The sequence below is a fragment of the Lotus japonicus genome, chromosome 4 (assembly GCF_012489685.1).
Source record: "Lotus japonicus ecotype B-129 chromosome 4, LjGifu_v1.2".
NCBI classification, from domain to species: domain Eukaryota; kingdom Viridiplantae; phylum Streptophyta; class Magnoliopsida; order Fabales; family Fabaceae; genus Lotus; species Lotus japonicus.
The window spans coordinates 71,650,528-71,678,303 of record NC_080044.1 but is presented as its reverse complement, the minus strand read 5'-3'; the positions used below and the strand labels follow the sequence as shown (position 1 = coordinate 71,678,303).

The 27,776-nt window shown below is 35.3% G+C and overlaps 3 protein-coding genes across 3 annotated transcripts; 1 reads left to right on the top strand and 2 right to left on the bottom strand.

Annotated features, from left to right (window-relative positions):
- Positions 1-2,422: 2,422 nt before the first annotated feature.
- LOC130713294 (uncharacterized) lies at positions 2,423-5,627 on the top strand. The gene is made up of 8 exons (XM_057563072.1): positions 2,423-2,443; positions 2,537-2,804; positions 2,882-2,978; positions 3,067-3,188; positions 3,272-3,356; positions 3,434-3,569; positions 3,667-3,745; positions 5,248-5,627. Exons 1-8 carry the CDS (start codon positions 2,423-2,425, stop codon positions 5,625-5,627), a joined length of 1,188 nt encoding a protein of 395 aa, XP_057419055.1.
- A 7,292-nt stretch (positions 5,628-12,919) lies between these two features.
- Positions 12,920-18,086, bottom strand: LOC130711585 (importin subunit alpha-2-like). Its single transcript, XM_057561263.1, has 11 exons — positions 17,767-18,086; positions 17,483-17,579; positions 17,308-17,399; positions 17,088-17,219; positions 16,822-17,007; positions 16,551-16,714; positions 16,385-16,463; positions 15,824-15,952; positions 13,819-13,946; positions 13,347-13,738; positions 12,920-13,216 (listed from the first exon to the last, which is right to left on the bottom strand). The coding sequence occupies exons 1-10, from the start codon at positions 17,965-17,967 to the stop codon at positions 13,366-13,368; spliced, it is 1,581 nt and encodes a 526-aa protein (XP_057417246.1). The 5' UTR covers positions 17,968-18,086; the 3' UTR covers positions 12,920-13,216; positions 13,347-13,365.
- A 6,298-nt stretch (positions 18,087-24,384) lies between these two features.
- Positions 24,385-26,590, bottom strand: LOC130713687 (myb-related protein 308-like). Its single transcript, XM_057563482.1, has 3 exons — positions 26,365-26,590; positions 25,684-25,813; positions 24,385-25,335 (listed from the first exon to the last, which is right to left on the bottom strand). Exons 1-3 carry the CDS (start codon positions 26,495-26,497, stop codon positions 24,585-24,587), a joined length of 1,014 nt encoding a protein of 337 aa, XP_057419465.1. The 5' UTR covers positions 26,498-26,590; the 3' UTR covers positions 24,385-24,584.
- Positions 26,591-27,776: the final 1,186 nt, after the last annotated feature.

Here is a 27,776-nt window from a genome sequence, read left to right as displayed (position 1 = left end):
AAGTTTTTTTACATCGTTATCAATCAGATTTTAAGGATGTGTCACGTCAATTAATGAAATTAAATAAAAAAATGAGATTTTCTAACGTCCTTAAAATCTGATTGGTTGACGGTGTAAAAAAAAATTTACACCATCTGTGCATAGAAATTAAACTCTATTTTTCAATTCAATAAATTAATCACAAATTTGTATTGACCCAAAAAAAGATTACATCTTGGTCGATTTTGACTTGAAAAGAGCAAAGCATGTAAGAGATGGCAAAAGAAGAAATAAGACAAGGTTATTGCTAACGGTATTATATTCAACTTAGTATCAAGAAGACGTTAACGGCATATGTGATTCACAGCACAAGTTGAAGGATAAGGACATGAGTAGAGACACAACAAATATACACGAAAATTTGCCGACATAATTGGGAGTACAAACAAGTGAAAGGCTGTAGCAACTTTGTGGTTCTAAATGATGCCATTCAGTCTCTTGGGACCACTTTGTTGATCAACTAGTATTGTATTTTATTTATCTAAAAGTTACCTTAGATCACCATTAATTACAAAGGGTGCCTTTAACCGTATTTATCTAAAAGTTACCTTATGGAAATCTGATTGAGGAGAGATATTTTCACAAGGGAGCCCATTGACCGATGAGTAAGACACCAAGAGATATCGACGTCACATCTTAACCCAAAACCTTAAGGCGTTAGGTTTATGGGTCACATTTCTTATAAAGTCTTCTCCTCACCCAAACTTAACCAATGTGGGACTCCAACTCCGCATTTGAATTCTCAACAATAATGTTATATCTTCAAAGTTCAAACAATGTCTATCACACAAATGTGTTATCAAGTTTCTCCCACATAGCCTTTAGCGTTGACTATAAAGTTAGGGATTTTGACTTTTTTAAGTGACAAAATCTATATACTTTAGAAAAGAGGAAGGTTGTGAGACCCACTTAGCACACTTGGCACTCCAATAATAACTTTCACCCAACCCCCCTCTTTGCCTGACAAGTGTCACCATGACATTGATTTGGACCAAAGTATAACAAGCCCATTTTTATATGAGTTTGGTATGGAGGCCCATTAATTGGCAACACATTTATTTGAATTATTCTATATACTTTAGAAAAGAGGAAGGTTGTGAGATCCACCTAGCACACTTGACACTCCAAGAATAACTTTCACTCAACCCCCTCTTTGCCTGACAAGTGTCACCATGACATTGATTTGGACCAAAGTATTACAAACCCATTTTTATATGAGTTTTGTATGAAGGCCCATTAGTTGGCAACACATTTATTTGAATTAAACCTATTTATTTGAATGCAATGCCAATTGATTCCACTCATTTATTTGAAAAAGTCAAATTGAAGAGCCACAACTATAGAATACAAACAGCATTCAAAAAATTGCCAAGTTTAATTATCCTTCTTTAATGCTACAATTTTTAAAAAATATTCCAGAAGGTTAGGCTAAATTGAATGAAAAAAATTAAAGTTGAGTAAATTTATTTCCTTTCACAATGAGTCAAAAATTTCAATTGTCACACAATTAATTTATAGCCAAAATTCCAGGAGTATTGAATAATTGTCGTTGATTGGGGCAATTATATAGATGTATAAATGAATATAAAAGAATAAACCTAAAAAATCGGCCTCCTTGATTATCCTTCTTTAATGCTACTGATTTTAAAAAAAATTCCAGAAGGTTAGGCTAATTAGAAGGAAAAATTTAAAATTGAGTTAGTTTATTTCCTTTCTTAATATAAAAGAATAAACCTAAATAAAACGGTTACACATAATGCTGACCTATATCAGTTAATGCATTATGTTTTTAAAATTAAGTATTGATTTGTATCTATTTATTTATTTGATTTAATTCTTTTAAATAAAAACTTCAAATTTGAATGATATTGTCAAATTAGCATTGATTCTATTTACTACTTTCCAATTTGACCATATGTTCGACCAAATTAAAACCGCAAAATGCTGAGGAAAATTTGAATTTGGATTGATTACATTTAATGCTATCAAATGTTACGATATTTTCGACTGGAAATTTAAGATTTATTCATCTTATTCAATTCAAATTCAATTCGAATATTCAGTTTTGTAATAGGAATCATAAGAATTACTATAATACTCGAATAAAAAGTCAAGGGTGTATTCTTTGCACTTTTTCTTTACATTGTGAGCCACACTTATCTGATTTCTATATAAATCACCTAATGTTATTCTTCACCATCATCAGTCCTTTCATCATCCACCAATTAATTAGCTTTGAAATATACTTTGTTCTGATCTCATGGCAATTGACGATGTCGCCACCCTCGATGCCTCGAAGGAGAATTGGACTATTGTGGCAAAGGTTATTCGTTTATGGCATAGTCCGAGCTTATATGGCTCAAAGCTTCCATTTTCCATGGACATGATTCTTATGGATGACAAGGTATATCACTTTTTATTATAATCACCATGTTTTAAGTTAATTTTTTTGAAATGGTTGGTAAATCTCTTATGTTCTCTTATTGTTAAATTTCAGGGTCATAAGATTCACGCTTCGGTAAGAAAGACTCTTATATACCGATTTCAATCTTTGCTGAGTGAAGGTCGGGTATATCAGATTTCATTTTTTGGTGTTGGTGAAAGCGGTCGTGACTTCCGTCCAACCTCGCATCCATGGAAAATCAACTTTGACATTCATACTTCTGTGAGATTGGTTCCCAACAAGGCGATAAACTTAAGCCCTTATTCTTTTGTGCCACTCTCTGATATAATTTCTAAGGACCTTGATACATCTTTTCTTATAGGTATATACTCTTTTCAAATCTTTTTGCTTTTAAATCACTACTCTAAAATTTGGATTAGTGTTTTTTTGATTGAGCAGATGTAATTGAGATTCCCACTGGTGCAACTGGTGAGCAAGAATTTGAGAAAGACGGGGAAAAACATAAGAGAATTACTATTCAACTTGACCAAGATGGGTACACTCTTGACTTTAAATTTTATTCACATTTTTTCATTATTTATTATTATTAAATCATTTTTATATTTTCCTAAATTTTTAAATAGGGATAGGGTTGAATGTGCCTTTTTTGGCAAGTATGTTGCGGAAATCGTAGGTTATCTTGCATCGGGAGATGCAACAAATACTGTTGTGGTGGTGCAATGTGCAAAGATCAAGCCCTTTAAAGGTATTGAAAAGTTTGATCTGGTGTCGAATGATCAAAATTTCGTTGCGCATATTATTTTCCTTTATTCTAATTTTTTTTTACAGGTAAGACAAGTCTCCAAAATGTTTATGGGGCTACAAAGGTTCTTTTTAATCCTCTCATACAAGAAGCTGCCCCTCTCCGAGCTCGGTGAGTTTTATTCTAATTTTTTAAACCTCTTTCATTTTTTCTATTCATAACAAACTATGAAATCGACTATCTTCCAGGTTCTTGGAATCAAATGATACTGCTGCACAAGTGATTAGCCCGCTGCAGGACTCGGCAAAAAAATCTACCCCTGAAGATGATTTCCTAAAACTTAGTGATGGAAAAACCATTGAGCAACTCAAAGATTTTGGTGAGGTATACTTTTGACTTTACAATTCAATAATAATTTATATTCCATTCCATTTTTAGTTACAACATATATTACACGTTTTGATTTACACATTTAATTTAGAAGAAGTCCTATTGTGTTGTTCTTGGTACGGTTAAGTATATCGCAGAGGGTATGGATTGGTATTACCCTGCTTGCAAATGTAGCAAGAAGATGAACTTATTTTTTAGACACAATTATTAATATTTAATTTTCTGCAATCTTTCATTTCTTTTAATTATTTGTGGTTCATAGTAGACAAATTAATTATTATTCTTTACATATTTAAGTATTATTTTTTATTTTAGAATAAATATAGAAAACGAAATGATGACCTAGATCAGGTTCAAATTGGGAATTTAGTTAATGTATTATGTTTTTTCCATTAATTTAAAAAACGAAAATGATTTATTATTCCTTGCCTAATTCTGCTTTAAATATTGGGAAAAACTTTGGGCATTAATTTTTGATTGATTCCAACCCATAAAAAAAGAATTTGGTTAATCAATGTGATAAATTGATAAATAATCAGTATTACCTTAATGATGTACAAATTTTTCGTTTTTTTATATATTTATAAAAAACTGTATTAACACATTTTTTTTCCAAAATCCAATCTCACTATTATTTCTTTCAGGTTAAAAAAAAAATCCGGAACAAATCTATTTTAGAGCTTCACTAAGGAAACCCATTTATGTGTCAGTTTTTTTTAAAAAATGTTTTATCCATGAGTATCACGTTAAAAATACTACCATTTTTTTAAAATATTGCAAATTTGATTACAAAATTTTGGTAAGTATGATTAGAAGGAAAAAATTGCACTTGATTAAGTGCATTTTCTTTCTAAAATTGGAAAAAAAAAATTCTCAATATTTATCATATAATATAAATTTCTTATTTAATTTAATTTCCTTATTTCATTTAATTTTCTTATTTAAGTTAATAGTGTAGATTTTAACCCAACACTCAATATTTTTTTTAAAAAATATTAAGTAAAATATTGAGTGTATATTCGTAATCATTAATATATTATTCCCAAATTAATCACTTCATGAACCCATAGCTGCTATTAATTTTTAGTTTTAATTTCGTAAAAAAAAATTCGTGATATTCGATACACTTTTAAATGAATTTAAGAGCATTAATTATTTATTATGAGTAGCATCATTCTCTCCATTATCAAAGATTTTTCAAACTTATAGAAATATGAAAGCATTAAATGACTTTTAAAATAAATTAATACCAGAAGATTCATACCTCTTTTTAAATTATTTAAAATGGAAGTAACTACAATTATGGGCGGAAAATTATAGCATACATTATAATCATTAATAAATTATTCCCTGCTGTGAAAACAAAAATAAATTATTCCCAAATGTATCACCGCATTAACCCATTGCTTACGAAGGTATAAATGCTTTAAAATAAACATAATTAAGGCACTACATAATCCTTCCTAATTTTTGTTGTTTACCAACCTGATGTATACTGATACATTGTGCTGTCATTGAGATCTTCGTATAGAGGATGAAGAATTACAGAACTTATGTATGATTGAGATTGAAAAAATATTGCAAGGCAATGGAAGGTCGCTCAAGGAATTTCCATGTTTACCATACCCTAAATTTTCAGAAATTCATAATTTTAAAAATAGATTCGTTGCAGATGAGTTGAATTATAATATGGATGAAATGGTAAAGATTCATGATGAATTGGTCAGTTCTCTTACTTCGGAGCAAGAGATTGTTTATAAGAACGTTTTGGATGTTGTTTTGTCTGATAACGGTGGATTCTTTTTTCTATATGGTTTTGGAGGAACTGGAAAAACATTTGTTTGGAATACATTATCTGCTACTTTGCGTTCAAGGGGCCTTATCATCTTAAATGTGGCATCTAGCGGAATTGCATCGCTATTGTTACCTGGAGGTAGAACGGCTCATTCAACGTTTTCTATTCCTATTTCAATAAATGAGATATCAACCTGTAATCTTCGTCAAGGTTCCCCAAAAGCTGAATTATTGAAAAAAGCAAGCCTAATTATTTAGGATGGGACACCTATGTTAAACAAACATTGCTTTGAAGCTTTAGACATATCTCTAAATGACATTATGAAGACTCAGTCTACCCATGGTTATGACATTCCATTCGGAGGTAAAGTTGTGGTACTAGGAGGCGACTTTAGACAAATACTTCCAGTTATTTCCAAAGGAAGCCATTCTTAAATTGTCGGTTCAGCTATCAATTCTTCATATCTGTGGAAGCATTGCAAGGTAATGAAGTTGACTGTTAATATGAGATTGCAAAATGCTACATCGACTTCTTCAGCAGCAGAAATAAAAGAGTTTGCATATTGGTTGCTTCAAGTGGGAGATGGTACAGTTAAAACAATTGATGAGGAAGAAACACTTATTGAGATTCCTCCAGATATTCTTATTGAACAGTGTAAGGAACCGTTGCTTGAATTAGTTAATTTTGCATATACGAAACTTGCGCATAATTTGCAAAAAAAAATCCTTCTTTCAAGAAAGAGCGATCCTTGCACCAACACTTGAAAGTGTAGAGGAAATCAACAACTTTATGTTAGCAATGATTCCTGGTGATGAAACAGAATATTTGAGTTGTGATACTCTGTGAAAGTCAGACGAAGATTCGGGTGTCAATGCGGAATGGTTTACATCAGAATTCTTAAATGATTTCAAATGCTCTTGAATTCCAAACCGTGCATTTAAACTAAAAGTTGGTGTCCCGATCATGCTCATTCAAAACATTGACCAAGCTGCAGGGTTGTGTAATGGCACTCGAATGATAGTCAAAACTTTGACTAAATATATAATTGTTGCTACTGTTTTAAATGGAAACAAGATGGGTGAAACAACATTTATTCCAAGGATGAGTTTAACTCCATCTAATTCTGACATTCCATTCAAATTTCAGCGCAGACAATTCTCAATTAATTTATGTTTTGCAATGACTATAAATAAAAGTCAGGGGCAATCTTTATCTCATGTTGGGCTGTATCTGCCAAGGCATGTCTTTACTCACAGGCAGCTATATGTTACACTTTCTAGAGTTAAATCTAGAAAATGGTTGAAGATGCTCATCATAGATGACGAAGGAGTTGTATCTAACACTACACACAACGTGGTGTATCAAGAAGTCTTCGATAATATTTGACATGTAAGTGCTTTTTTATCTTACAAATAATTTCAAATTAAATTTCATTAGTAGGAAAACTGATATGGTTATTAATTTTATTTTTGACAGCATAAAAAGATGTCAAGCAGTTTATTGATCATCTAATTTGAAGGTTTATTGACGCTTTTATAAGGTTTGTTTAACATTTTCAAATTATACATAGTTTATATTTGTATTGGTTAATTATTATTACTCTTATATAATTTTTTGCCTTTGTAGGTTCTATAGCTCAAATTTACTTGATTGACAATAAGATCGGTTATGGAGTTTTTATCATTAATCATGGACTACAACTTCTAATAAGCGTTCATGTCGTTGTCATTGTTATGTTTATCTTATTTCAATTTCAATGGAATGCATTCCCTAAAAACTTTGTTTTTATTACTATTCAAGTGTTGACAGTGTGAGGTTTATACAACCTCATCAAATTAATATATTTAATGTTGTCCATTCATCAACATGTTTGTATCATATGTTCGGTTCCATGTCTGTTTTACATACTAAAAAGAGTCTAAACTAAGTTAAAACTTATTTCTACTGATTCATCTTTCAAATAAATTTAATCGCCGTGCAACGCACGGGTAAAAAACACTAGTAACTTCATAGAATAAAGTAAGCTATCACAATTATTAATTAAAAATTAATGATTATGATTGTAATCATATATTTTATTATGTATAGTAGATTATAAATCACAAACGTTTGCTTCTTAATAAATGTTTCTGATAGTTTTCTTTGTTCTTTAGAGTTAATATTTTACTATAGAGGAATCAAATCTAAAGGTAAATATGCGAGTCGGTCTTGTATGTCATGCTTGATTCGCATAGCACACCCAATGATCAAATATTGAAATACACATAAAATACTTAACGAAAAATAGTGGAAGACATGATTTGCACATTTCAACACTTTTTGTCGGCATTAGTTTCATGGTTACTGGATGTGGGAATACTTTACTGATAATAAAAACAAATTTGTTTCTAAATGGATACAAATCCAATAAAATATTACTAAGATGTTGCGTTTCGTTGAATATCAATCACACCCTACAAGTTCATAATTTGGGAACAACAGGTATAATGATAAAATAATGGATAAATGGTATATTAGAAAATTAAATATTAATTTTAATGGAATACAAGAAAAATAATATTCATTCTTATTACAACAATATCCATTCTAAGGGACATATGCGTTAGTGGAAGAAGTCCTGGGTTCAATTTTTAGATGGTGCAATTTATCTTTCCGATGTAAAAAAATAAAATAATATTCATTCTTATTACAATGCCAAAGCCTTAAATTTTACTTATAGTTAACATTTGTTTTGTCCATAACTCAGTATGTGTGGATGGTTGCAATGATTAAAAGTGGTTGTTTGAATCTCTGATGTCGAAAGTTCAATTCTTATGAGACACACTTTTAAAGAGATTTTTGATATTTACCACACTCAGGTCAAATACGATTGTCCCGTAGATGATACATATGGTTAACTTAACGATACATTGTCTTGCACTCTTGCCTTACTTGATTCCTATGGGAATCATTTGTCAAATAGCTTGTTTTCTGGAGGAATTTATTATGCAAATCTAAAAACTTGTGCATAGTTACACCAAATCACTTTTGACCTATGGTAGCAGGTTTAATAGGTTATTTTTAAACCAAACTTGTCGCTGAATTCTCTAGGAAGAACCCCCACCACAGATCGACCCAACTACCACCTTCGCCAAACTTCCATGTCTCGTTGACAACTCCTGCGTGATCAGGGAGGGAGGGAGAGAGAGAGAGAGAGAGAGAGATGGTGGTGCGTGATTATGGGTGAGGAAAGGAGATGGCGCGGGTTCAGGGAAGAGAAGGAGATGGTGGTGGCGGCTATAGCAGAAGAGGAGAAAGGAGGCAGATCACGAGTTCCGATCCGCCGCTCCTCTCTCGCGCCGCCACAAGCTTTAGATCTGAAGAGAGGAGGACGATCTGAAACCCAACTTCACCATCCTCCTCCTCCATTCAACTTCATGCGTTTGCCGGTGGGTTAAGATCTGGAATTTTTTTATGGGTTCAGATCTGAAACTTTTCGAGTCACTAGTTACTATGTCGTGAGTAGAAGCACCTTTGGAGGCTAAAAAATGAAACTTGACTGATGTGTTTATGTGTCTCATACGCTTGGTGTACAACTAATTTCAATGCTTGATTCTATTTACTCAATATTTGATAACAGTGCTTCTGTCAATATAAGTTCAATTCAGCTTCTGGTTCTTTTACTCGAAACAATTATCAAATCAGACAAGTTCCTTGTCCAGTGTATCAGAAGGGCCAAAAGCTAATGCTGGGATGAAGAATGATTTCACAAATCAATGTGTTTTGTTTGTGGGTCTCGATTTGTTGTTTGAGTTTTTTTTTTCTTTTTTTCTTTTTGGGTTTCGACTTCACCATCAAAGTTTGTGGGTCTCCAATGTTCTTCAGTTTTCCAGGATTTGGATCTGGTGAAGAAGGGAGAGAGAAGAGGAACAGATTAAGGAAAAAAACACTTTGAAAAAATTTATTAAAGATAAATGTTTAATTAAGAAAATAGGAATTTTGATTTTTTTTTTAAAAACCTGAAGTAGCAGGTCAAAAGGTACATGTACAACTTTACACAAGTTTTTAGATGACCATAATAAATTTTTCCTTCTTTTCTCTCATTTAGTTGCATTTATTAAAACAATGAATACTCAAGCTAAGACAACTAAATACAGGGGAAGCTAAATTAAGTAACGTGCAGTAAGTCAGTGACACAAAACAACTGGAAGGCTGCATTGGATTGTTTTTGTCCCATTGGAATGACTTATTTCAGAAAGGATTTGGACTTGGACTCGAGTATACCTTTCACTATAATAAGAAAGAAAAAAACATTAGAATCATCAATTCTGGTGTGTTCGGGTATTGTTTCTTTTTTCTTCTTGACAAACATGAGGGTTTGCCTTTTTTTATTCAATTTAAGTGTTAAATATGGATTTAGACTCTCACTTGAACACATAAATCTAAAATGATCACTGAATTAAATTTGCATACCTTTTAATCCCTAAAAAATGTCTTAAATTAGTGTATGTGATGTCATAACACATATATTTAACATAGTTTCACATCGGTTTTAGTCATTTTGAATCATTTTGTCCCCTTTCCCCTACACTTCTCAGCCACCATCCACAACCACTACACAATTTCCACATCCTTCACCCACTTTTTTGGAGAGGAGGAGAATGTGTTGTTGGAGGAAATGAAAATGGAAAAACATTCGTCATTGCAAGAGGCTTGTACATGATTTGCATTAACATGTGAACTCGCCGCTATTGCGGCCTCACCTTTTTTGTTTTCTTTACCTCTTTTTTATGGACATTTTATGGCTTATTCTAGTTTTCTAATAAGAATAAACAATTATTTTTTTGAAAGAGACATACCTTTTATTTTTGGTTAAAGAGTGTTGTCTCATTGATAAAGGGTCAAGCCCAAGGCTAAGAAGCCAAAAACAAACAGCTTTTCTACAGAAGCCCAATAAAGACCAAAACAAGTCAAAGCACGGGTCTGCTAGCTGAGAACAAAGTAAAGAGCCTTGTTCACTCATTCATTCACACAAACACCATAAACCCATAAAAATTGAAAATTTCTAAATTCCGCAAGGCAATCAAAAATTCAAAATAACTTAATTGAAGATGCTCTCGCCAAAGAAAGATTTAGAATATAAATATTAAAATTAAAAAAATTCCTGAAATTTTATAAAACTTAAGAAAATTATAGGATGAGGTTATCGTTTGAGAAAACCGAGGAATTTTGGATCCTTCTTGCTTTAGGTGAAATTTTACTATTTAGAAAGTTTTCACTGAAGACTGAAGAGATCAAAATGCTTTTCAAAAAAAAACTGAAGAGATTAAAGTAATTTAATTAAGGCTTAAATCTCATATTAGTCCTTATCTTTGTCTTGCCGTCTGAGGTAGGCCCCTGACCGGAAAAACTTGTGAAAAACGTCCTTATCAATGCAAAACGTTTGAAGCAGGTCCTCATCGGAGCCCAGAGCTCCGGCGAGTGATGAAGTGGCACGCTGACTGGGTTAATGATGCTTGTGTGGATTTTTAAAAAAATTTAAAAAATAACACATAATTAATTTTAATTTAATTAAAAAAGTAAAATAAATTAACAAATCTAATCCTAAATTAATTAACAAAATCAAATTTCCCCAAATTAAAAAAATTAATCTACCATCTTCATCTTCATCTTCATCTTCATCATCTTCCTCTTCTTCCAAAAACTTAAAAATATTCAACCCAAAATCACAAAATCTATTTTCTCCTTTTCTCTTCTCTACTATCATCATCAATCAAACCCAAAAGCTAACCATGCTGCCTATATGAATGAGAACCCAAGATGGACTTAGCCACCACAATGCCACCTCGTCTAAACAACAACATGAACACCACCGTAACAGGTTCCAATGTCAATCACTCCCTTTCACTCTCTTCACATTCAATTCCTTCAATCTCTATATGCCCAATTTGAATACGGGGATGATTTCCAATTTGGGGATGTAAGATGAACAGATTTGGAATTGGGGATAATGTCATACCTTAAGCATGCTACATCAACAACCCAACACCACCCCAACCTGCAACCTAGAACACAAACATCACCAACCTAGAAACATCATCAACCCAGAACACAAACACCAACCCTAAACCCAATGACATCAACACCCCAACCTGCAACCTCACCCCCATCCACCTGCAACCTCAACCTCAACCCCACCCCAACCCCCAACCTCAATGATTAAAACCCCAAAACTATAGCTCCAAGACCCAACAACAGCCAAGCCACCTTCAACCTCAGAACCAGCGATCCACCCTAGCCTCCAATCTCAATCCATAAAAACTCAACCTAGAAAAACATTGATTGATGCCAAAAGAAGAAGAAAAAGCTTGAATTGTAGGGAAGAAGGGTAGATTCGGTGCTCAATCTTTGAATCCCCTTGTCGTTTCAGCCACAGAAGAGAAGAGGAAGAGATCGAGAGAGATCGCCTCTGTTCCTCCTTTACCAGATCTGGGTTCATCACTACCCAAACCCAACCGCGAACGTCACTCAACCTCCAGCCACCACTAATACCACCCAAACCGAGCCACCACCACCACCACCACCCAAACCCAGCCACCGAGCCACCACCACCCAGAAACTTGAAATTGGAGCCAGAAAGAAAAAAGGGAAGAAAGAGAGATCCGCAGAGAAGGTGTGTGGAGGAAGAAAGGAAGAGACATAGGTTGAAAGGGATGAAGATGATGAGATGGAAAAGATGAAGATGATGAAGAAGGAGATGTTGATTTAGGTTTATCAATTTCACCGTGTTTTTGTTTGGATTTAGGTTTTTAATTTAATTTAATTTCTGTTAATTAAATTAGGGTTAGTTTTGTTAATTATTTTTATATTTGTTAATTAAATTAAAAATTCTGATTTGTTATTTATTTTTTATTTTTAATTTTTTTAAAAATCCACGTAAGCATCATTAACACAGTCAGCATGCCACTTCATCCAGCGAGGACCTACTCCAAACGTTTTGCATTGATGAGGACGTTTTCACAAATTTTTCCGGTCAGGGACCTACCTCAGACGGCGAGACAAAGACAGGAACTAATATGAGGATTAAGCCTTTAATTAAATTCAAATTTGTCAAGATTTTGCAAGAGACATACCTTGTTCTATGACATAAACCAGGTTTTGCATAGAAAAATTAGACTATGAAAGTTTTTAAGTTTAATAAAAGTGATGAACGATGAACGAACTTAATGGAGTGTTCGAAAACCTGTTATTTTCACGCTGTTACTTTCCGAGGGAAAACTTTAAGGGATTATCATGATTTTCAATAAAAAATTGTGAAAAGCAGGATTTTAATCTGTTGGCGTTACACTTGATTGAACTTTTATCCAAACAAGTCTATTAGAACAAAATCACACATGAAAAGTGACTAAAATTGCAATTGAGCCAAAAAATTGATTTTAAAATTGTGTATGCATTTTTTTTGAACAATGGAGAGAGGGAAGATAAAAGTGAGAAAATCTAAGGAGCCTAGGCCTTACGTAATGCATATCCATGGCATCTACCCGTAAGAACTAAACTCAAACACAAGCAATTACTCAAGTATACTTGTGAGATTTGGGCGTTGCAATAAGAACTGAACACAAAGCTTCTTATAAAATTTGTTTTGGGAGCAATACTCACCCAAATCACAGCACCATTATGCTGCTGCTGAACAACCAGCTCATTCTAATTCCGACATGTACGAGTAAACCAACCCTCCCCAGCACCTCATTTAACCACAAAGGACACTAGACCATACTGTAAACAGACACAAGGTGCAACGACTGACCCTCCTGACTTGATCCCAAACAGCCACCCAGCACAAAACCCTGCTCCATCCAACTAGGCCCTACAAATATGTTGAAACTAAATTGCTTAGAAATAATGCTCTTAGAAATAATGATGAGATTTTTTCTATACAAAATAATGAGCCAAAATCATTATCATGTTATACCCTTTAATACTAGCAAAGCAGTTACCTTCTCAAGAAAAAGGTCTTCAGATGAAGTTGAATCCTCCAGATGGTACTGAAGGATTGTTACTTCCAAAATTGAATTCCGGTGGGGCACCATCACTTGAAGGTAGTGTCTCATCTACATCTTCTGACCAGTATGTTTCAAGAATTTTAACAACCTTCTCATATATTTCGTTGTTGTCATGATTTTGCAGGTTATCTATCTTCTCCAATCCGTCAGCATCCTCAATCATCTGAGCATACAAGTTGACATCTTCAGAGTTACCCAAGTTCCTCTCAGCTTCTCCAACTTTCAGAATGTTCTCTAAGCCCTCCAAACAGACAGTCACTATTCTTGGATCAGGACAGACAAGCAGATCACAAAGAGGTTTTATGCAACCCTGATCCGCCATGTACCTTGTAAACCCATAAGATAAGTGAATATTGTAATCTCACAAAGTTTGCATGATAAAGAACCAGTTTAATGAAATACTTACTTAATCTGCTCATTTGTTCCACCAGACGTAGCATTTGAGATTGCCCAAGCAGCTTCTTTTTTAACTTCAAACTCAGCATTTTGGAGAAGATTGACAAGTGGAGCAATGAGACCAGCTTCAATAACAGCCTATATAAATAAAACGCATAAGCTAACCAGCAACACAAAAAACTGAATGTTAAGGTTTATAATAACATATAGACCACAACCCATTTGAGCTCTTGAATTAGAAATTAGAAAATATAAAATCCAAAGCCATGCTTCCAGCCAGATTAATACCTCCGCCTTCAGTGGTCTAGTTGTAACTTGTGACTATTACAGCGTAGGTACTCGAAGAGCACACTGTAGTTATACTACTGTTAATTGTATGTGATTCTAGCTTAGGCAGTTATTAGTCCTCTGTTACCAGTCAGTTTCTGTTACTGTTCAGTTAGATAGATTAGAAGTTAGTAAGGCAGTTCCATCACTGTCTCTATTGGAAACAAAATATATAATCTGTCTCTCTATCACAATTCAATACACAATTCATTTTCCTCTCCAATTCTCTCAACTTCTATTAGACAAATTTATCTCTGAACAACAATCAACTTGTGATGAAACAGAAAACACATTCCATCTAATCCAGCTGATAAGTCAAATTTCATAAGCTAGCTGTGACTTCATATCAGTGTTGTCAAATCGCGATCGCAAAAAATCGCGGCGAGGCCAAAATCCGCTATTGTGTTTAGCGGATAGCGTCGCGGGCAAATAGCGGTAACCACATAGCGGTTAAAATAAGTAAAATATTATAAAAAAACAGCAGCTTATCAGACATCTATTGCAATACTAGAGCAGAAACATTTGAAATGAACAAATAAAAACTGCATAAAAAACAACAGCTTATCACATAACAATAAAAACTGCATAAAATCATCATTTTTAACAACCAAATTTTAATTATTAAAGGCTGCCACCAGCTCAAAACAAATGTCAAAGGACTTAAAACAACATAAACCAAACACAAGTCTTAAAACAGTGAAACAGAAAAAGGAAATGCAACAAAAACGAATTAATGGGGAGTTAATTGGGCTTGTAGAAGGAGGATGAGAGAAGGAGAATTAGGATTTTGGAAACCTTTTCAATTCTGCCGTGATTCTTCATGATGAAGCGTAAATATAGAAAAAAATAATTAATGGGGAGTTAATTGGGCAGTAAAGCAGTGAAACAGAAAAAGGAAATGCAACAAAAACGAATTAATGGGGAGTTAATTGGGCACTTGGTGGCCCACTAGTCAAGAATTACCATATTTAAAAACCCTAAAACTAAAAAAAACGTGCAGTATTCCTCAAAATCCGCTATTTCCGTTTAGCTTACAGCGCCGCTACGGCCGTCGCGGCCGCAATTGCATTTCTCGCGGTGGCCGCTATGTCGCGGCGTAGCGATTGCGGTGGCCCTAAAATCCGCTACGCTATAGCGGGTCGCGGCCGCTATAGCCGCTATTTGATAACACTGCTTCATATTCAAACAGACAAACTCTTTTCTTACGAGAGGCTGCAATACAAAAGGCCAGTGGTAGTACACAGATCAGCCAAATTTCATGAGCTAGTTGTGATCTCATACAAACAGACAAACTCTTATTCTTATGAGACAGCAGAATACAAAAGGTCAATGGCACACCGCATTATATTTAATAGATTTCCCATTTTGTAATTAGAGGGGAAAGAAAGATAGAAAAGGTGGGGTTGAGACTAAATCGATCATTATTCTTTTCTGTTGGCATTCCCAAGGAATAACTAAATCTAGGTTGGTTAGAATGTCCATTACAATACTGGGGATAGGACCAACAAAAACAATGAGGTATGATCCAAGCCTGGAAAGACAAGACAAACTCCTGCAACTTTAAGCTTAAATTCTCCATTGAGTAGTTCAATTAAATATGTACGTAGATTCAACATAGCGAATAGAAAAATAGAAGCATTGACAACATAAAAAAACAATGGCCAAAAAATTGGGATCTGATGGCTTACCTGTATTTGTTCCTTATTTCCAGCAGTAATGTTTGATATAGTCCAACAAGCTTCTTTCTTGATGCTTTTTTTATGATTATGTGTCAACAGGCTCAAAAGGGAAGGGAGTGCACCATGATTGATAATACACTGAGGGGAAAATTTTGACAGAATTAGGAGACTCTAAACGTAGTGATACAAATGCACAAAACAGGATGAAAAAGGACAGTGAGCACAAAGAGACAGATAACTCAGTTCATTCTGCCAATGCAATGATTATTGATTTTAACTTTCAACAGAACTAGAGTTGAATAAGAAAATATTTGGAACAATCTGGACAAATAAATGAAAATGCATCACCGCTCCTTTTAATCATACAAAAAATTGCTTATTACAGCGCCTATACAAGCAGCTGTTAATGATGGCGGATGGTGGACTATGGCGGAGAGGCGAAAAAACCGCCATATTTGACAAATAATGATGGTGGATCATGGCAGGATATCGGTCATGGCGGAGAGCCAAAAACCTTCCATGAGATTCCACCAAGGCCGATATTTGATTACACTGCTTACAAGTCATTACCTGAGTCTGCATATCATCTCCAGTCACAATATTTCCAGCAGTACGAAGGGCCGGAATCACCACTGAAGGAGTTGGATGCCTGAAAAGCCATTATACAAAGTCAGGGCAGTCAACAATTGAAACAATAGATTATTTTTTAATATTGTACAGTAGAATTAATACTCACAGAAGAAGCTGCACCAGTCGCTCACATGCACCTGACTCAATTACAGCTTGGATTTTATCATTTGCGCCATCAGAGAGATATGATAATGCCCAGCAGGCATCCGTCAAAACTTCATCGTCATTAGAAAAAATTAAACGCGCAAGGGCTGGAAGTGCGGGACTCACCTGCCATGAAAATTATTCGCAATAAAAATGTGCCGAGAGAACCTATCTTAAAAGTTTGATACTCTGATTTATATTAACCAATGACAAGAGAAATGTATAGATGCTACCAGCTCAAATGCAGGCTGAGGTTTTCCCCTACAAAAGTTTGACAATGTCCATGTGGCATTTCTCAGCATTGAAAGTTTCGCATGCTCATTAAACTGGGACAACAGTGCGACGAGGGCACCGTGGCTAAGCACTAGATCACGACACATTGGGGAGTCACCAGCAATATTCCCCAAAGCCCACACTGCCTGGAAGAATTTCATAGAATTAATGTTCAGCAGATTAAAAAATGAAAATGCTCAAATTGACCCATTCAAATATAAAGTACCTGCTCCCGAACATCACCATTAGGTGAATTAAGTAGCTTCACAAAGATAGGAACAGCTCCATGATCAATCACCACCTTAGTATGCTCAGAAGTTCCCGATGCTATATTAGTGAGAGCCCACGCAGCCTCAAACTAAAAAGAAAATAACAGGTAACATGAATAACTAATGAGAAAAACAAATTTCAACTAACGGTTTAAGCATCCACAAGGAAAAACAAACCTGAAGTTGAGGGAAATCCTCCCTAACAAGAAACTCAACAAAGCGCGGTACAACACCAGATTGAATAACTTCCTCAATCGGAGGGTTCCGTTCTGCAGCCAAAAATCAATAAAAACCGCTAAGCCACACAACAGGTTCAGAGAATAGCGATTAAAAGCGAATCGTTCAACGTTACCCATTGAAAGAAGCTTGCGGAACTGCGCGGTGGCTTCCAGCTGCAGATTATTATCAACCGAGCAGACACCATTAACCATGGAAGGAATACTCTCTAGCTGCATCAACAGACATGAACAAACAACCGTCAAAAAGATTCATACAACTAAACATCACAGATTCACAGTACCTAACATACAAGAACCCTAACAAATCAAATCAATTTGCAGAAACATGAAAATACACAATCGATCGAGCCCTAATTTGTTCTTTGCAGCAAGAAAAAGTGAAGATGCGTTGATTTACCTTGCTGTCGAGAAGAGGAGTGGAGAGCTGTTGGTGATCTTGAAGGCCCTCACGGCGCTTCTTCTGCAAGCTCTCCTCGCGCTTGGTTTTGCGTATCTCGACGAGGTTGTCCTCTCTCCTACGGCGGCCCTCTTCGGCGTCGACGGCGATCTTGTAGCGGTTGCGGCGGATGTCGGTTCTGGCATTTGGGCGGAGCGACATGGTTTGGTTTCGATTGGAGAGAAGAATGAATTCGAAGAATGATAAAAACCGCGAATGAGTGAAAATGAAAAACCCTAGTAGGTATTTAAAATTTAATTTGATTTTTCATAACGGTTTATGATTTTTTCTGCGGGCGGGCTTTGGATTTATAATTTTCTGCTCGGTGCGGGTTTATGGATCGGAACCATTGACCCGCCAAGGAACCAGCTAATATCAAAAATTATATTCAGTTAGTATTAGTTATCAATTTATCATAACAAACTTCATGTAAAAATTGACCTAATGGATTTTTTTTTTCTAAAATTATATGGTTTAAGTCTCATGAGTCACCTTCTTCATCACACATATGGTGTCCACCGCCGTTGGGGTCTTATAAGCTTAACGTTGATGCGGCGGGATCTGATAATGATTGGGGCTTGGCAGCTGTGATTAGAGATGCTGGAGGGGAGGTAGTGGCCACCGAAAATGGCAGAAACGGTTGGTTTTATCTTGGGTGTGAAGTTGGCTCGTGACTTGGGTATATGAAACCTTTGTGCATAAGCTGATTGGCAGTCTGTGATTGTGAAGGTGCAAACAAGGGGAGCATGTGGAGCTTACACTGATCTACTAATCCACGAGATGTTGTGCATGGTGCCTTTATTTTCTATTATTCCATTTGCTCATGTTTTTAGGGAGGCTAATAATGCTGCCCATTGGCTAGCTAAGCATGCTCAAGTTTCTCAGGTTGAGACTTGGTTAGGATGTACTCCCCCTTGTATCCAATCGTTTATTGCTTCGGATGTTTTGCCGAGATCAAGTTAATATAAGTTGAATTTCCAGTCAAAAAAAAATTAGCCTCAGTTTTTTTGTTGTTGAAAGAAATAGCATCAAATTTGAACGTTAGAAAAATTAGTTTTTGAAAGAAACAACTTATTTTAAGAATGGAAATTAGTTCTTATGGATGGAAAAAACTCATTTTTAAGAGTTTTTTTTTTAAAGTCATTTTTTATAGTTAACCTCACCATGATGTAGATATTATTGATTCAAATATGATTGTTTCACCATTTCAAGAAAAAAATGATTATTTCATGTGAAAGATATCTATAGTACACAAAAAAAAAAACTTTTTAAAATTGTTTTAAATTTTATATACACTTACAGGGTAAAAAAAATTACAAAAATATTATATCATATCTTTTCATGTAATTTATGGTATTTTATTCTATTTATTGTATGATAAAATAGTGAATTTTAGTTATATATTTGTGTAAAGCTTTTTTAGACTATAAGTACTACAGAGTTATTAAACTCCTATAAAAGTTACAAAAAAATATTAAACAACAATAACTCATATAGATAACTCAGCCAAAACTGAAGAGGTTGGTTGTTTAAGATGCAGGGGATTCGGGGTGGATGGTGCTAGTGCCTTCAGAGAAGGAGCCTTTTTCTAATATGTTGTCATGTTGATCCTCCTAGAGGTATAGGGATTTTTATGTAGTTTGACGAGAGCTAGTCGTGTTTGGCTACTGGCAAAATGACTCGATGTGGTTGCTGATGGAATAGATAAAGATGTCATTTCTAGCTTAGCAAAACATTTGTGCTCTACACATTCCATGTTGTTTGGCTGAGTTTCAGGACAATGTTTGTTTGGAGGTTTTTTTGTTTTGGTGATCGTTGTGTTTTCGTAAATCAGCTTTTTGGACTTGTGTTTTAGCGCCATCTTGTATCTTTTGGTGTTTGGACCTTTTTATCATTTGAAGGTTTTTGTCTCCGTTGGGTTTACTCCATTTTGGTCTCCTTTTATGTAGGATGGGAAATGTTAATAATACTTTTTGTTTTAAAAAAACTCATTAGATATCTCCTATGTCATTTTTGTATGACTGGAATGCACTTCCATTTGTTAAAACATTTTTTAGCTGAATTCCAAAATAAAAAGAAAACTGATTTGTTTCTTACTTCTAATAAGTTTTGGAGGTTTTTTTAGGTGTAAGAAAAAAAAAACAAAAAAACAAGGAAGATATGTACTATTAGCCTATTAGGAGTCATGAGGCATCTACAATCTAAGTTCAGTAGGAGTGAAACCATTTGGAAGGAAAAACCAAAAAGTGTTATACTCATATCCAACCATATGCTTTCATCTTACTCTCTTATCTAATATCCACACACAAAAATGTCATTTTAGAGAAAGAATTCTTCCATATTTAATTATCTCTTATTTTAGGAGTTTAAAATAACTTTAGTTATTACTTTTTCAACCGTACTCTTATTTTCACCTAATTAATTCAGAAGTGAGGGAATTGTTAATATATAATATCCCATAATAAGAAGATAAAAGGTGAATTAGGAAATCAAACACAAATTTTAATATAAATAATGAGACTATAGGTTAAGAAAAAAAATGAGACTAATTTCCTGTCTTATTTTGCATATAATAATAACCTCAATGACACTTTAAAGACTAATAGAGGTTAAGCTATATTTGCCTTTGTAAAAACAAAACGTGGTGCCCAAAACTAATCACACAAAAACAAAATACAAAATCATGAACTCACAAATAATACACATTTTTTGTTGTTGTACATTTCATATACAATTATGAATAAACGATTTTCACAACATGTGATAGACTTTTATTTAACCCTCCACCATAAAATACTACATTACTATATGAATAGATGCACCTCGACCTGATGATCTTCTCTTGGAAGAACAACAACGTTTATAGCAGCTAAGTGGAAGACAGAAGAGGAGTGGAGAATCGCTGCTGATGTTGAAGGCCCTCACGGCGCTTCTTCTGCAAGCTCTCCTCGCGCTTGGTTTTGCGTATCTGGACCAGGTTGTCCTCTCTCCTATTGCGGCCCTCTTCGGAGACCTTGTTGCGGCAAACTTGGACAACAACGCCAAAAACTTGATAGAGAGAGAGATGCGTGAAAGGGAGAGGGCGAAAACACACAGGAAAGATGGAGCCGAAACTACTTGAGTGAGATGAACAGGAAATTCGAAAATTGAAAGACAAGAGAGGAAGAAATCAATTTTATTGTTTTTCAAAATAGGGTTAAAAGATATATTTTAAATCTAGTGATATTGATTTAAAAAAAACGAAATCTGTTACTTATTTAAATTGATGATAATTGAAAAAAAAAAATACTCGCGGATTCTGTCCCACAATGCCAACAATGGAGAAAGGTCAGAACGTTTTGTTATAAAAGGGAGGTGTTTGATACCTAGTTATTTTGATTTCTAAATCTCTGCTGTTATGATACATTCAAATTTTGTCTACAATGGACGGCAGCCAGTGGGAGTGACGGCGGAGGTTTTCTTTCATCAAGAGACCGTTGAGGTCCCTAATACAGTCATTAGACTGTTTACTCCAAGGGGTATGAATCGCATAGATCACATCTTGCAATGGATTCACGCTCGGATTCTAGAATTTCCAGAAATAGTTGGGGTTCACAGCCCCGGTGTGTGTGTCGAACTTGATGAAGTTCCACCAACCATTATGTGTAACGTGCATGTTAGATTTATGGCACTATTCAGGGCTCCTGCTAAGCCATACCTTCATCATCCTGGGTGGCCTAATCGCGGAGATGATGATTATTTTTTTCCTCCACGCACAAGGTGGGTGGAGGTCTACCACTTACAGGGCATTCCGGGAGTGATAGGGGCTTTCTTTCCTGCTCCTCCTATGCCTGTGAATGCTGCCTTATGGGATCACTACCATATTCCTCACGAGCAGCAAGAGCTGTTGGGTTGATTGCAATGCAAGTCCCACATTGCTAATGAAGGAGAAAAAATATCAAGTTATGCATCTTGGAGAAGTCCCACATCGCTTAGTTTAGTGAGGGGTGGGAGGGTCCAATACTATATATAGGGATCTCAGGCTCCTTGTTTCAACACACCAAAACACCAAAGATGTAGCACCTGAAAACACTTTAAGTTTATATTTGTGTTTTCTTTTCTTCTTATGCTCTTGTTTTAGAGCATTGTGAGATGTAGTTCAAATATTTACTTTGGAGAGTGTGGGTGTACTAGGGTTATGGGGTGGTTGAGAGTGAAGTCTATGTGTTGTAATAATTTTCACATAGTGTTTATTCTCTGGTTGTCGGTTTTGACAACGACCGTGGTTTTTTCTCCGGTTTTGGAGTTTCCACGTTATATTCTTGTGTTGTTGATTGCGCTCCTGGTTTATTTTACTTCTTCAGTTGTTTTATTTCCTAACAGTGGTATCAGAGCTTCCGGTTCGATGGATATCACTTGGTGTGATATTGCGAAGGTACTAAAGAAGTGGTCTGCAGCTGCGATGATGCTGTGATGGAGGAGTTGATGCAATCATGATTACACAAGGCGTTCTGGGCATGAAATTGTCCAGGTGGCACACAGGCATTGGTTGTTATAGATGCAAGGTGTGTGCTGATAACGTGCGGGCATTGGTTGGCATTGATGCAAGGTACGTGGTTATGTCGATGGTTGTTGAACTTCCGGAGAAAGCCAACATGGAAGTTGCACCATAAATTTTCAGCAAGGTTTCAGCATGTGGAAATTCTTGGGATGGTTTAGTTCCAAGTGAAGAAAATTCTTGGGATGGTTTAGTTCCAAGTGTAGTGTATTCTTTATGGTGGAGTATGATAATTTAATTTGTCGGTATATAGGCAATGAGAATTATGTTTGTCGGTGAAGACAATGATTGTCGGTGTAGACAATGAAGATTGAAGACCATTACAATCAAGGTGGAGATTGTTGGGGTTGATTGCAATGCAAGTCCCACATTGCTAATGAAGGAGAAAAAAGATCAAGTTATGCATCTTGGAGAAGTCCCACATCGCTTAGTTTAGTGAGGGGTGGGAGGGTCCAATACTATATATAGGGATCTCAGGCTCCTTGTTTCAACACACCAAAACACCAAAGATGTAGCACCTGAAAACACTTTAAGTTTATATTTGTGTTTTCTTTTCTTCTTATGCAATTGTTTTAGAGCATTGTGAGATGTAGTTCAAATATTTACTTTGGAGAGTGTGGGTGTACTAGGGTTATGGGGTGGTTGAGAGTGAAGTCTATGTGTTATAATAATTTTCACATAGTGTTTATTCTCTGGTTGTCGGTTTTGACAACGGCCGTGATTTTTTCTCCGGTTTTGGAGTTTCCACGTTATATTCTTGTGTTGTTGATTGCGCTCCTGGTTTATTTTACTTCTTCAGCTGTGTTATTTCCTAACAAGAGCAACTTGCCCCATTGAGAATAACAATGGGGCAAGGACAGGATGAGGAGGAGAAGAGACAACCTTTTTTGTTACATTCTCATTTTGCCGGTTTGTACGGTGGTACCTCCTGTGTAGCGGCTCTCTTCCCTGGAGAGGCTGTATTGGTCCCTGATAGAGCTATCAGACTGTTTACTCCAAGGGGTATGACTGACACACCTGCCATCGTGTCATGGATTCAACATCGGATGCGGGTAGAATTTCCAGAATTAGTTGGGGCTCATAGCCCGGGCGTGTGTGTTGAACTTGGAACGGTTTCTTCAAGCGTTCTGAGCCAGGTGCATGCCAAATTTGTGGTACTATGCCAGGCTCCTACCCGAGCCCGACTATTTCTTCACTATCCTGCAATGGCTAATGTTGGAACCGATGATTATTTTTATCCTCCACGCACAACATGGGGTCAGCATTATGATTTACGGGGCCGTCCGGGAGGGCAGTATACTTTCTTTCCCGCTCCACAACATGGGCCTCCACAACAGGAGCCAGAGCCTCATATTCATCAGCACCAAGGGCAGCCTCAACTTGCCCTCCCCTCTGCTCCCATGCTATTGAGAATAACAATGGGGCAAGGAGAGGACGAGGACGAGAGGAGAACAACATGATTGAAGAGCCCAAAGAAGGATATGATGTAATTTTTTGATATGCTAAATAAATATGTTAAGGTGTAATTGCATCCATTTCACTTTCGACTTGGATATGAACTGATTTGCTACTTGTAGCATAAAGTAGTTTATTCTTAATTTGTTGTGGACAATATATCTATGAATATGAATTGAAGTATGTTTTAATTTCCTGTGTGATTTTGCATATTATTGATAATTTAAAGAGCGTTTCTGTAATTCAGTTGTGGACAAGCTCGCCAAGTTGGTCCATAGTTCCGATCGCCCTTTTGTCTATTTTGACTCTCCTCCCCCTGCAATGTTATCGTTCTTAGCCACTGATAGGGGGTTAGTTAGTTTGCTTTGTTTTGTGTTGTTGCTTTGTTTCTTTTCGTGTTTGTTTTTGAATTCCTTAGCCCAAAAAAAAGACCTTTTGTAAAACACAAAAGGTGGTGCTCAAAACTAGTTACTAAAAAAAAACTAAATCATTATGTGTGAACTCATAAATAATACATATATTTTTTGTTGTTGTACATTTCATACACACCTATGAATAAACGATTTTCACAACATGTGATAGACTTTTATTTAACCCTCCACCATAAAAATACTAAATTACTATATGAATATGAATCAATATCCTCTCAATTGTAAAAAAGTTTATCATATCAAGTTTTATCATCTTACCATTGATATAACTTTCTTTTATTTATTTAATTATTAGAAAAAAAAATCAATGATAAGATGGTGAAACTTCAACTCTTACAATTGAAATGATTTTCAGATCACTGATAAAAGCCATTCATTTCACAGTTGCTGCTGCTACCCCACAAGCAATTCATGTTCTGGTCTTCTTCACAAAGTTCCCATTGATTATGAGATTGAACACTACTACCTTCTAATAGCATATCAGGCCACTGATAATCATAAACAGAGTTCACTGAAGAACAGCTAGTAGTGTTGTTCCACTCTCCACTGAAATTGCTCTCCTCATTATTCCTCCCTTGCATTATTTCTTCACCAACTAGTCCAACTTGATCTTCGTTACTGGTTATATTGCCATCTGGGTTTACAAGAACCCCACTTTCAAACATGTAACTAAGTCTCATGATTTCATCATCTAGCCACTCATATGGTCCTAAGTCCCCAATTTCTTCCATATTGGGGCATGAGGCAATTGTACCATTATTTGAGTTGAATGAATTATAACCTTGCATTTCATGATCTCCAACACTGTTGTTATTATCATTATAACTTTGTGAAGTTGGTTCTCTTTTTGATTGAGCTTGAAGATCATTGTTCCCTTCTTGAATTTTCTTATTGTCCTCTTGCTTAGGTGCTTGCTGATTTGCACCTCGACCTGATGATCTTCTCTTGGAAGAAGCAGCAACGTTTATAGCAGCTAAGTCAATGGGAGGTAGAGACTCATTTAACTGCTTCATGAAGCAGTAAATCTTTCTCCTCAAATGAGAATTCCAATAGTTTTTTATCTCATTGTCCGTGCGCCCTGGTAGATGTCCTGCTATTACAGACCACCTACCACAAAAGGGAAATTTAGTTTAAACAATTCACCAGGGAAGTATCATTACTGTTATAAATTTTGCTGCATAAGTATACAATGTATAGCTGAAAGTGGAAATCAGAAGAGAAGCCATATAAATATGGAAACCTTTCTGTCTACTAGTTTTTTCAATCAAACCACCACTGGAACCCCATGTTTAACCGAGTATCAATTAATTGAATGTGCGAAGATCAATCAATTCCATGTTTTGAACAGAAACAATAACCAAAAAATAAAATAAAAAATATATAAGGAAGAGCCACATATACTATACATACAAAATATAATCAAATGGTGTTTATTTTGGGAAGGAAGAGCCACACCTGTTACCAAGAATAGCATGCAACTTGACAATGATCTCTTCCTCTTGAGGAGTGATGTTGCCTCTCTTCACATCTGATCTCAAGTAGTTGATCCATCTTAGTCTGCAACTCTTCCCGCATCTTAGTAAACCTTCACATGTACATACATTCATAGTTCCAACCAATTAAGTCCATCTTTCGAAATCTTTGTGCAATTGAATGCATGTTTGAAATTTTTCTACAAAATCGACTCTAAAGTTAAAATCAACTATCGAGAGAAACTTATATGCATAGTTTCTAGGTGTCAAAATTGATTTTAAGAAAAAAGAAGTTGATTCAAAGATGAACTATGTCTAAATACAAAATCAATTCTCAAGAGAAGCGGGTTTCAGAAATTGATTTGAGTCTCATTCAAACATACTATTATAAGACAAACACCTAATGAAAATCATTAATCATATATACACTCTAGTATATCCCCTGCATTCACGCAGTTACGCAATCCGAGTCATTCGGTGAAGATTGGTAGGCTCATATATTTCATCCAGATCTGACCATAAATATAAATTTAAAATGTGAGCTGAACAATCTTGATCAAACAACTCAGATTGTGTAACTGCGTGAATGCAAGGATTTTCTGTCCGCGATTTCCACTTATATGCTTATGAAATATTGGAATTGGATATGCATGTAAGTATGTACCTGCATTCTTGGGCAAGGATCTCCATGATCCCTCACCATTTTGTTGGATGTAATCAGTTAAGATCTTATCCTCTTCAGCAGTCCATCTTCCTTTCTTCAACCCCACTTTCTCACAACAAGGAGCTCTCCCCATTGATATTTTTGTCTTAATTGACTTTGATTGGGACACACTCTTTTTCTCTCTCACACACACAATAACACAGAGATAGTACTAGAGTGTGCTACAACACACCAAGACAAGTTAGCTTCCTCACTGTAGCAATATATAGTTATATACAAGTGGAGTGGGACCTTTAAAACCAGTAGAAGTACTGTATCGAACTGCAGTTCATAGTGAAATTGTCAGAGAAAAAGGTTAGTTTTTGCAGGTTAAACTCTGAGTTTGTCAGAGAAAAAAGGTTAGATTTTTGCAGGTTAAACTCTGTGTTCCCATGTTACCTCTTTGATTGGGATTTCTACTTAATTACTTGGGCCTCCACTGACACCTTCCCACCACAAGATCAACTTATAAAAACTCATTTGTTACAATTGTGTGATAGGGTGTGCAATAACTTTATTTCTGTCAGAGTAATAAATTGGAGTTCATTCTTGGGACATACATTAAACCTACTATCATCAAAACTTGCATTTTTACCTGTTCTTCTTTTTTCATGTAAGTAAAACAACTTACAACCGGGTGTTAGAAAAGTTAGAACTTAGAACTGACCAGGTTTCATATTGAAACTAGAAGATTAAGGATGCATGAAGGTGAATATTTGAATTCACTCTGTACTCAAAAGACAATTTAGTAAGATATGACTTGTACATAGCATGAATTACTCCTTATTATTTTTCCAGGCCTCTTTTCTCTCACTTCTTTATATCTCTCTTCACTTTTTCAATTCATGACTTAGTATGTGGTTGGATATCATTTAACTTCAACATAGAACATAAAAGACTTTTAACTAAATTTATAAGTGTGTTTAGATATGACAGTTGATTGCAATGAGAATAGACCTTCACCCCAATTTACAAGTAGAGTTTTCTTCATTTTTTGTTTTAAATTGCGCGTACTAACATATTCTAAGAAGAGTTTTCTGTCCTTTTTTTTTTAATCTTTTGAATGTTCGTATACGCTTAATTCAAATAAATATATGGACACATCCTTATAAGATCGATAATGATTCTCAGACATACAGTTTACTGACGATGTTCAATCGACATTTACATGTTAACTGGAGATTTTAACCTCTCCAACATCCACTGCAAATAACAGATATCTGTGACAGAGTTGTAGGGGATAGGACTCAGATGAGATGAATATCCAATACATGGACAAAAGCTACAAAAGTGCTAAGAAAGGATCCCTCACTTTGTCAGTGTAGTTTCCATTTTCTTTTGGAACTGTCATTTTTTTACTTCCTTAAATTGTC